At 32.7% G+C, this 12,447-nt stretch overlaps 1 protein-coding gene across 3 annotated transcripts in view; it reads left to right on the top strand.

Annotated features, from left to right (window-relative positions):
* Window positions 1-12,447, top strand: part of LOC127865824 (uncharacterized) — a 116,701-nt gene that overhangs the window by 51,738 nt on the left and 52,516 nt on the right. For all 3 annotated transcript variants that reach the window (XM_052405843.1, XM_052405845.1, XM_052405844.1), the window contains exons 2-6: window positions 2,466-2,661; window positions 2,926-3,107; window positions 6,305-6,407; window positions 8,471-8,549; window positions 12,351-12,447. The exon at window positions 12,351-12,447 is cut by the window's right edge and continues 110 nt beyond it. In XM_052405843.1, coding sequence (XP_052261803.1) covers window positions 2,466-2,661; window positions 2,926-3,107; window positions 6,305-6,407; window positions 8,471-8,549; window positions 12,351-12,447 — 657 coding nt within the window. The remainder of the gene's footprint in view (window positions 1-2,465; window positions 2,662-2,925; window positions 3,108-6,304; window positions 6,408-8,470; window positions 8,550-12,350) is intronic.

Below are 12,447 nucleotides of genomic sequence, written 5' to 3'. Positions count from 1 at the left end.
CTGTGCATTTGCGAGGTGTGGTCAGAGGCGATGCTGTCCGCTATGAAAGCACTCAAGGTTTTATGGTACCATTGTGTATCTCCTGACCAGACGGAGAGATGCACAGGCTGGGTTGCCAATTACTATGATGGGCGCATATAGCATAAGGCCCATTTTCGCATGACACGGGTATTTTAAAATCTCATTGCGACTTGTAAATGGCATATTTTAGCACAATGCATTTCGATATAAAATTGAAATAGAAAAGGCAAATAAAGCAAACTGGAAAATAAGGCTAGCCTATTAAGGCGTTTTGGAACCTGACACGATACTACTTCGGAAGTGTTGTTTTTTTCATCTTGAAAGATTAAATGTGTTTATCTATCGATAGTCAAGTACGTCTTCCCCTTACGATTTAGTGACCGAGTACATACTCTGAAATTCTGCTAGATGGATTTTAACGCGGAATTGTAACTGGGCCACATATTGTGTGTATGTGTCTTTTGAACATGAACAGAGTAGTCCGAAAGTCCGTACATTGAACAGTGTTACATCCTTTACGCTGTGCACAGACACATTGATGCAGCCACATTTCAGGGAATTTATCTCGAATCCGCCTTTAAAATATTCGAATGTATTCATTCGTGCCTGCTGGAGTTATTTAGAGGTCGTTTAAGGTGAAAAACTGGGTACAACAGCAACGCCGCAAAAGCGCATGAGTGTTTTATACCGATGTTAAGGCCAGAGACGGGTTGACACCGTCTTAACTAATAGGTAAAAAAGTAATGCATCAGCAACAAAGTATGGGTCAAGAGCGCAGTCTTAATGACTACCTTATTCGTGAGTAAAAAGTACTGCTCGCAGATTAATTTTTTTATATATTTTTATCAATTATCTTATTGTATATTTTGCATTGTATATGTTGTCAAACAAGTTGTGTTAAGGGAATTTCCATCATGATTTTATATTCTTAGTGTGATAGGTATTCGATATTCCAACAATACTAATTTAATATGATGGTGATTGCAAACTTTATTTTATATTAACTGGTTCTCATAATACCATTTTCATCATAGTTTTAATGCTTTCAGAACGTCAAACAAAGAGACATGTTGTTGTTATTTTGTCTAAGTTATCTCTATAACATGAATATGATGATAAACAGTGCACACACATCTCGACGTGTGGGTTAAGACAAACTATAAATTTGAATGAGTTGTGTTCATTTCAAACTTGCGATTTATAAAGCTATAACATAATTTTGAAAACTGAGTTGCGTCTAAGATTATGCAATAGCGAAGAACTTCGGTTCCTTCAGCGCTTTGATTTTGTAAAGGTTTTCAATATCTTGGTATTCAATAAGCAAAAACAGAAAACGCGTCATCAAAGTATAACATTTGACAGCAAGCGGCGCACTTTGGTGATAAAACGTGTGTTAACGACACAACATGTCTGACATATATTGAAAGAATATTTGCTTTACAAGGACATCAATGAATTATTTGATGACGTGTGTATATTTCAATGGTATAAAACCATCATTACGACTTCAATCAACAGGTGAAAACGTTATATTCTATTATTACACGCATTACACATATGTTTGACCAAAGGCTCTTTCTAAACAAGATCAGGAAGCTAGGACGACAAGTTTTGAGCTTTATAATTGATTTATTGAATCCATTTGTTTGACGAAATGACATTGTTGAAATTTCATTACCGATATAGTCCAAGCACTCTGAATTTCGAGAGATATTATTTGCGTAAACGATTCAACGATTTTTTTAGACAAAATAAAACAATTACGGATTAAGTCTTACTTCAAATCTTCGAGATCTGTAAATATATTTTTTTATTTGCAGTAAACTTCACAATAAGTCACAAGGTTGTACGCTGGTTTTCCATTAAATCTGTTATAGGCATTGCCTTATTTAAATGAACTCACAAACTACTGTATTTAGTAAAAGGGGTCTTTGTGTTGAAAGATATTTTGATATGTCATCAGTAGATGCCGCGAGGTCATTATATACTAAAACAGCAATGTATCAGCCGACTCATTCGTAACCTTCAGAAAATAATTAGACACAATAAATCATATTTAAAAGTTTGAATATGAACTTGAAACCATGTTTGATGATGTAATTAATAATTTTTGTAAATTTCAAAATGTGTGAGATAATGTTATTGATATAACGCGCGACTCAATATTGATGCACTTAACACTTTTCAGAATATCCGCTTATATTTAATCTATTGTATTTCCCGAAGAAAATGTGAACAATTATTTGAAAATTGTGTAACGCTTTTAATTATGTGTTGTTTTACTTAAAGCATCCAGTGTGTTGTAGTTTCGGTTTGCTAATTTCTTATTGCTTATTATTTAGCCTTGGGCGCAAAGAGACCTTATTAATTTCGACATACACGCACGCAATCACAGACACGCGACATTGAAATGAGTTAATCTCCGTTTAAATATTTTATTTCAGGGACCACCACCGAACTCTGTGCAAAATTTCTTACCGATAAGAATCGCATTTCGCTTAGCACCGCAAAGAAGGATGCAGTAACCCCTTGCGCATGCACGGAGTATGATATGGCGCAGGACGCTATGTTTGAAATGCGCGGGAATTGCTTTGAGGAATGGCAGTTCAACGATGGCGTGAAGCAAAGATGCTGTTACAGGTACTGAATACCGATACCCGATATATAAACTGTCCATTTGTTGCTTTCTTACTTCATATTAACTTTTTGGTTTTTAAGATGTTAAATAAAATGTCATAAAAATGATGTTAAAAACATTCTCATGAAAATTTATTTAGTAATATTCCTCAAATTAGCATATGTACGTTTTCTGTTTTCCATGTATGAATACGTTGGGCTTCATAATTATGCAACTCGTATTACAAAAACATCGTACGTGCATTGCATGTATCTTATGTTATACAGCCAAAGTGGTAAATTGCTTACCGGATATCCTGACGGTGGGTTTGTTATAATGGATGGAATGGTAATTTCAATTGATGAAGTCCACAGCGCCTGTTGTCTTGGCAATAACCAATCCGTATGCATGGCGTATTACGACATTTACCCCACGGATGATTGCACACGATACGAGAAACCCTTGCCAGGTAAATTATATTGATCTAACGTACATTAATTATTAAAATGCGTGTATAGCGAACTCAAATCATATAAATTAATACCGAATTGCAGTTTTTGATGGTATGTTATATTGCATGCTTAAATGCTACACTTATTTAGTGATTAAGCTTGACCTTCATAAGTGCAGTATAAGAGGCACAGGCTGCAAAAAGCGGCAAAAATACTGTTTAACTGCTTAAACTATGGATAAGTGCAAAAATATATTTAAATAAAAGCAAACAAAATACAAGAAATGAATTTAAGTCAATCTTTGCAAAGCACAGTGTTGAACCTTGAAACATTTTATTTATCGACACCGACCTGACTTTTTAATATAAAGCTAAACTCCTAAACGAAAGGCCCCGTGACTGTAAGAAACCAACTCCGAACTGAATGGCTTTTCTACTGCTCCACTGAACTTTTAAGTGTGTGTATGTCAGAGTTTATTTACAGGTCATCGCCGAGTCTTCACGACTATCTTATGTGCTGACCTGCAAACTTTATACACATGTTTTTGTTTGCATTTTATACGAACGGATGCGCAGCATTACCGTCTGTCAGTAAATGCTTAAACAAGAGACAGTATAATAATGGGGGAAAAACGCTGATCAAGATAAATAAATACCCGCAAAGTTTATTACTCAATATCCACTGAGAAAGACATGCTTATGCGTATAGATACTCTTAAATGAGATACCGTCTGGATATCCTTGTATACTCTGTGATAATTTCACATGTTGAAAAGTTTTAATGAAAAGTTCAGAATTAAAACTATAAGCGTAATCAATGCAAAGTTGTTAGAATACATCATTAAAAGCATTAAACGAATCACCATACTGTGAAATAAAAACATTGCTAAATTTGACGAATTTGGGCTACGAGTTCAAGCGAGTTGAAACGCGCAAGAACTTGACTTATTGATTGCCATAGCTGTCTCACGTAGTTACATTTCTTTCTGTCTACTTTAGAAGGTGTCTTATTATGTCAAACCGTCGTGATATTTTGTCGATATGTGGTGTTCACTTGTCAAAATACAGTCTCATTATGTCAAACAGTCGTGTAATCATGTTCAAATGTGGTGTTGACTTGTCAAAACACAGTCCTATTATGTCAAACCGTCGTATTATCTTGCCTAACTTTGATTTTGACTTTGATTACAGTCCTATTATGTCCAACCGTCCTGTTACCTTGTCAAAATCTGGTGGACAAGATAACACGACGGTTTGACATAATATGACTGTATTTTGACAAGTCAGCACCAGATTTTTACAAGATAATACGACTGTTTGACAAAATAAGAATGTATTTTGACAAGTAAACATCACATTTGGACAAGATAACACGACGGTTCGACATAATAGGACTGTATTTTGACAAGTCAGCACAACATTTGTATAAGAAAAAAACGACTGTTTGACATGAAAGGACTGTGTTTTGACAAGTCAGCACCAGATTTGGACAAGATAACACGACCGTTTGACATAATAGGACTGTGTTTTGAAAAGTGAAAATCACAATTTGACAAGATAACACGACGGTGTGACATAATAAGACTGTATTTTGACAAGTCAGCACCATATTTGGACAATATTACACGACTGTTTGACATAATAGACTGTATTTTGACAAGTCAACATCACATTTGGACAAGATAACACGACGATTCGACATAAAAGGCCTGTGTTTTGACAAGTCAATATCACATTTGGACAAGATAACACGACGGTTGGACATAAGAAGACTGTGTTTTGACAAGTCAGCACCAGATTTTGACACGATAACACGACGGTATGACATAGAAGAACTGTATTTTGACATTTCAGTACCAGCTTTGGACAAGATAACACGACTGTTTGACATAAAAGGACTGTGTTTTGACAAGTCATTATCACATTTGGACAAGATAACACAACGGTTTAACATAATAAGACTGTATTTTGACAAGTCATCACCAGATTTTGACAAGATAACACAACGGTTTGCCAAAGTACAACTGTGTTTTGACAAGTTAACATCACATTTGGACAAGATTACTGTTTGACATAATAAGACAGGGTTTTGATAAGTCATTATCACATTTGGAAAAGATAACACGACGGTTTGACATAATAAGACTGTGTTTTGACAAGTCAGCATTAGATTTGGACAAGATAACACGACTGTTTGACATAAAAAGACTGTATTTAGACAAGTCAGCACCACATTCAGACAAGATAACAAGACGGTTTGACATAATACGACTATGTTTTGACAAGACAACAACAAATATGGACAAGATATCACGACGGTTTGACATAATAAGACATCTTCTAAAGAAGACAGAAAGAAATGTTACAACGTAAGACAGCTATGGCGTTCCATATTTACTGATGTCGGGTAGATATTGGTCACGTGTCGTTCTATGAAATCCACGTAGCGGCTGTTGTAGTCTAGCCGGTGTAATTTATATAACTCAAGGCGTATGTGGCTACATGTTTATTCTGTTATGTCTAAGCTACAAGTGTTTAACAAACTGTATAGCATATTCATATATAAAGATAACTCTTACGGATAATAGTTAAGTAAAAAACAGTGATGTCCCTTTAACTATTTAAAACCTCGTGGCCACGAGTTAGCTAACTTAAAGATGGGATCTCGAGCTAGCTAAATTTCTCTCCTCTTTTGTTTAATGCACCATTTTTTTATTTACTGCACCACTTTTTTAAAGATTGCACTCCTCTTTTTTCTATCTCGTGGCCACGAGTAAGTAAGTCGTGGCCTCGAGTTACTAAGTCGAGGCCACGCGATAGAAAAAAAGAGGAGTGCAATTTAAAACAAGAGGAGTGAATGTCACCTCTATGCCATCGTACGTTTGTTCTCGTACCCATGTCGAAGAAATGCTGAAAAAGCTCGCCCTCTGTTTACCGTGCCAAGCTTTTTGTTGCATTGCACCGTCCTACGTCATACCACGAGTTTGCTGCTAGTTTGCGAGTCTGGCTTAAGCCATCTGTTCTTCTTCACTCGCCCATTCTCAAACATAAATATTCAATTTTCAACCAGATATCGTACGTATTAATATCTGTTTTATACATGTCCGTGTTGCAGAGAATTTAACAAATGTCAAAATAATTCCGCTAAAATGTGTCTTCGTGTGACGTGGTCTTATTCAAAGCTATTACATTACGGACGAAGTTACTTCTTCCAGCTCTGTCTTGGGGCGATCCGGTGATACAGACAGTTGGCAGCCCGTCCTACAATTACTCATTCAACGGTCACGGAGAATATGTGTTCCTGAAATCAAACAATGGGTAACTTGTGAATTATAATTTATTAAACCTGTGGCTAATCTGTCTTAATTATAGGGTATTTTTTCTTTCAAAACGCAAGCTGCATAATAGAAAGTCTAAAATCCACAGTGTCAAAGCAGTTTCCGTATTTCACGGCTGGAAAAACGAGACTTTTGAATGATGTCATTAATGTTTGCATCACTTTGACGTCATGATATCATGTTAACATTGACGTACTTTAAAGTTTTATTTTAAGTTTTGGACGTATTATTATCAATTGTTTTGTTGGTTACTTATTATGTCTTTTTCCACCTTTAGAAAGTATATATAAACAATTGAATGTTTATCGTGTTTGAAACAAAATGAACTCGGGCGATGCAACTTTCGGCGCACCATTAAAATAATATTCATTCTGCATTATATAACTACTTATTTTCTTAATAAAATAACTATTTGTTTGACGTCGTGCTTCAAAGCACGGTACACGCCTATATAAATTGCACAGTGACACTCATAAGCGTCAAGCTTTTTCACCGCCAAATTAAATAAGAGATTTCTAGTATTTTTAGCAAATTATATTTTTCTGATGATTGATGTCTTATTCGGTTTTGTAACACGTGTAATAATTGATGCTAACGCATGATTTAATTTTATATAATAACATGGGCGACCTTATTTACCGACAAACGCTTATATGATAACCATGATTTGTAATAAATCAATTAATATTAATACATTATTTTGTACAAATAAAACGCTGTAATTAAACAAGTATTTCAGCCAAACAATAAAAATGGATTTATGTTTTAAACAAAATTCTGTTTGCATCTTCCAAGCCGTTAGATTTAATATAAAATAGTTAATATTTTTTATTATTATTTTAGTATTAGGAATTTAAATACACTAAGTTCTTGTCGTATCCGAGCCCGAAGCTGTTTTTACACCATCAACTGATTATAATTTTTGATTGCGATGATTATCCATGTATAATAATGTACAATAACGACAGATTTGCTATTAAAATATTTAATAAATTAAAGTTTTTCATTGGGTTCTAATTTTTATTTCGCGACCTTATGTCGTCAATAAAAAAATCTCTTGCCACAAAAAAATAGCAATTTTTAGCTACTAAATACAATTTTGGAAACACATATATTGTTAAAATCATTAAACAATCACACTTCACTGCATAAACAAAGTGTGTCGCTGTAAAGTAACGGATTGAATACCAACACACATAATGTTATATAATTCATATCTCTTTATTTATACATTCCAATAACACACACAACAAACACAGATAGTTCGGTAATCATAGAGGCTATATTTGTTTAATAATCTTCTTCCTATGCTTAGTCGCTATTAGAAGCATTTTAATGATCTTAATATATTCAGAACATTCATGAAAAGTCTTTGGCGATAAAAAACATTTCACAACAGTCTCATGATAAGTGCTACATTTATCAACCAATAAGACTATTTATGCCATTTTATCGCCATACATTGCATTGTGATATAGCATTTGTCGAAGAATTTATACAGTTCAAGGATATATCCTATAAATAGATGACGTGTGAGAAAACATTTCTAGTTGCATATGTATGTCTATAGTATGTCAATTTCTGATACGTATTAGCTGTCAACGCTTGCCAGTATTAAATCAATATTGATCTAAACAAACGTATACTTATTAAAGCGTTAATGCAAAGACTGTACAGTATTATGATGAATGCAACGATTTATAGCATACTGATACGTCATATTTGACATTCATTGTTTTGTTTATTAGTAACACTGTCATTTGCGAATGTTTTTTCCGCTTTCCTGCCGTGTTAATTTTAAGTTTGCTTATCTTGATTACCTGAATTTTAATTCAAACCATTCTATTTAATTTAAACGATTAACGATGCAAATGTAAATTATCAATGTATTGATGTTGAAATACATTAATTGGGGATCAACACCACAACTTCAACCAAATAAGCAAATATTAACAAAATAAAAGAAAAACTCATAATGTTCGAATCAAAAGAAAATTATGTTTGTTCTAATCGCAATAACGTTTCCAAACGTTTTATTTTCAGACTAGAAATTCAGACACGGTTGGATTACATGCTTCAAGATAATAATGATTCAACAATATTCACAGCAGTCGTGTTTAAGGTGGGTGACGATTGCATATAACCATGAACATTGTAATAAGAATATTGTTTACACCGTGTTTTCGTTTTGAATGATCAAATAAATTCATAAAATCGTTATCTCGAACGTGACATGAAATCACCGATGATCTTTTCTGTGCAAACGATTAAACGAAATATTGCTCTGCCTTTGCGCATAAAACTGCGAATTCATAACTTATCATCATTTTTATCCATGATGGGAGTTAGTTGGTTCATGTTATTTTTTTCCTTATTCCTTATTCGAATCAGGAAAAATGACTAGTTTTCGATTCAATATTTAAATTTTACCTATTTACATGTATATCGGGTTTTCACGGAAAATCCAGTTCTTCAAATATCATATAAAATACGTAAACTTTTTTAGTTTCTAAAGTAATTCTACAAATAAAATTAAAAACGAAGAAGTCCTCTTTAAAAAAAAATCAAACCGGAAACATAACTCCTGATTTCAGGAACATAACAATACTTAATTAATATTCGAGATATTTACACTCGACACGTACAATGTCCAGCACATATAAAACATTCATTTTATGTATATTACGTTTTTCCTATTGTTTGAAAATAAAGTTTCTTATTAGGTTTGAAAAACAATAAAGAGCTGTTTCAAGAAAAATATTTAAATATATGACTACATGACAAATGATACATTATACTAACATTATGTCCTAGTTTCATCATAATTCAGTTTTTAATGTGGCATATGGAGTTGTTATTAGTTTGTTTTGTTTTGACTTCGTTATAAAGCACGTTCTCCATGTCCGAATTCAGCAACAATAGTGTCAAAATAAACACTCTTACAAAGAATCATCAAGATTAAATAAAAGTGTTTCTTTAAGATTGTTGGCAACTCAATCTTATGTAAGATTTGTCCCGGTGACATTTTATTTAACGCACATAACCCAGATTCAAGCCCGGTTTAAATGTATATAAATGTTCTGAACAGTGAACTTTTATTTGTTAAGTGAGAAAGTGCCGATTCTTTACGGTTTGAGTTTTGAATAACAGAATGATTCCCTTTTCCTTCTTCAGCTGATTTTTTAATATTGTTTTCAATGACAAATGTGGTATAATAATTAAATTAGGTATTTGATTTCATGATTTCACGAACAATTAGTGTCATAATTATTTGGTACAGTTTGGTAGATATAACGTTATAAATATTTTAGAACAAATATAATGGTTCCTTGTGTTTTATTTGGCCGCGAAAAGGGAACTGGGAAATAAATAGGCATTCGTAATCATAATATATAAAAATGATTGTTATGTCAATACATTTTCGAATGCGAAGTTTTCATATAAACTTGATTGAACCTGTTCCTTATGCGGTTGAATAATGAATAAAGAACTGGCTCATTGTTTCTTATTCAGCCGCGAAAAAGAAATGTCTTATGTATTTAAGAATAAATCTAAGAAAGAATGCTAAACAATATTTGTCTGTAATATTGTAACTAAATGAGCAGTTGTGTTCATACTTAGGATGTATACTTTGGTTATTGTAATGTATTAATTTAAATTCGTGAATGCCAGCGCCTTACTCGGAATTTATAAGGTATAAGAAACTGGTTCTGTTTTCCTTATTCAGCCAGAAAATAGAAATTAATTATCATTAAAAATAAAATTAGATATTTTTTACCAAAATTATTTTTAATTGCCAACCAATATGAATGTGATCCATGTAAAGTTAGATAATGTCAGTTCGTTATTCTTTATGATTAAGGAATAAGGAACGTGTTTTTTTTTAGTTTTAAGATTTAAAGAATACTAATAATTACAGTTTTTGTGCTTGAATAAGGAGCTGGTTCAAGTTTCATCATTTAGCATGCATCGAATAAGGAAATGGAGTTTGATAAATACAACTAAATGGACTTGTTTAAAGATATTGGACAAACTTTCAAGTGCGACATTAAATGCTTTTAAATGATCAATCAAACAATCGGTACTTAAGAGCTACAGTATGATAACAAATATAAGCAGGACAAAACAAAAGAAAAAGTGTTGACGCATCTGGGCTCGAACCATTGACCTTTGGATTACAAAGGTATCGCTTAAGCAATCCACGTATTTTTGCAAAAAGTACCAAGACGAACAAAAACACTGCAAAGTGCAAAGTGGTTTCGCGTATGTAAAGCTTAGCAATTAAATAAAATTCCAATGAAGATAACTAATTAAAGTAAAATTACTACTCAAAATCAACGAAGAGTTCGTACAACAATTCGTTAAATAAAGCTAAACAATTAAAAATCATTGCTCCTTATGGCAATTGCTGAAATTTCAACGCCAGATGTGGTCTTGTTAAATAGATGTTTTTAGATACAAAATGCTCGTTTTTATTATTGTTTTGCATATCTAATTCCATTTTAATTTCCCGCAACAATATTTATTCATACGACACATGAACTCTAACATGTTACCATTTTAGTGTTCGTGTGTCGTATGAATAGATATATTCGCGGGAAATTAACATTGTGTCACAAATAAATAAAAAAGAGCACTTTATATCTACAAAAAATTATGTAATCATACCACATCTAGCGTTGAAATTGTGGCTATTGCTATAAGGAACACTGATTGTTAAGATGTTAATTTTATTTTACGAAATACTTTACTAAAGTTTCGTTGATTTTGAGTGTTATAGAGGCTTTAAATTTATTTTAGTGTAAGTATACGTCAATAGTCATTCATTCCTAGACGTAAAGTGTTCTTTTATATTTTTACTATTTCAGAAATAGTTGGAAAATGGTCATTTCGACAATCTGTGAAAATGTCCCTTTGAATAGAAATGTGATAGAATGTGATAGAATAAATTGTTTGATGACATTGATACAGACGAAATATTGATATGGGTTTTATAAGTTAAAATTCAAAGTAGCGAATGCCAATTTGACCGCGAAGGAAATATCTGAACATTCACCATAATACAACATCATAAGTGTTAAAGTACTTTGCCTACACGCAATTGACAAATATATTTCGAATATATGTATATCTCATATATCTGTAGTGTTAGCTTGTTTAGTTACACAGCAACTGTTGCTCATTAGGCTAGAATATATAATATTCCATATGACCTTATTACTTATTCTTATTCAATTCAATAATTTAATTAAATTGTATTTAATAGAAGTATGTTTTATTTTTCCCGGAAAACTTTTCTCAAATATGTATAGCTTGAACAAGTTTTAAAGAGGGTATGCACGATTTTTATATGTGTTAAATTGTAATATATTGATAAAAATATGTTACAATAACACAAACTAGGCAGAAAATTATACATTGATAATGAATTTCATAAAAAGCAGCAAAGACAAATTAGCGCCCCTAGCCGATTCTGACGAAGATATTTCGTACATATTTTCCTACAATAACCGAAGCATTCGTCTTTTTATTAGGATCGGAGTTAGTGATCGTGTGTCGTATGAATAGATATCGTTGCAGGAAATTAAAATGATACGTTGAAATAAATTAAGATTCACATCGTACATGCTTGATATACATGCTGGCGAATTCGACTGTACAGACATTTTCGATTTCAGAATTAAATATCTGGCTTATTCGCATTTTTCAAAAGAAGTTCTTCTTAACTTTTATTTTAATTTATATTATAATATACGTATAATAAGTTGTTTACACATTTTTATAAATTCATAAATATTTGACAGAATCGTGCATACTCTATTTAAAGAACAATTCTTCGTTCATATTCAATTACGGAACAAAGAACAAAGAACCATCTTACTCTCCATAAGTCATCGACGCTTTTCCTTATTCTTTTGAAAAGGTTCAAAACGAGTCCATCCAGATCGAATTTGACCGATCTACAAAAAGCCTATCTCTTTACTTTGGCAACGCGACCCTTTGGAAGAAAACGGGCGAAT

This window comes from Dreissena polymorpha, chromosome 2, assembly GCF_020536995.1.
Source record: "Dreissena polymorpha isolate Duluth1 chromosome 2, UMN_Dpol_1.0, whole genome shotgun sequence".
NCBI lineage: Eukaryota > Metazoa > Mollusca > Bivalvia > Myida > Dreissenidae > Dreissena > Dreissena polymorpha.
The sequence above is the reverse complement of the archived record's forward strand: the minus strand, read 5'-3'. Positions and strand labels throughout refer to the sequence as shown.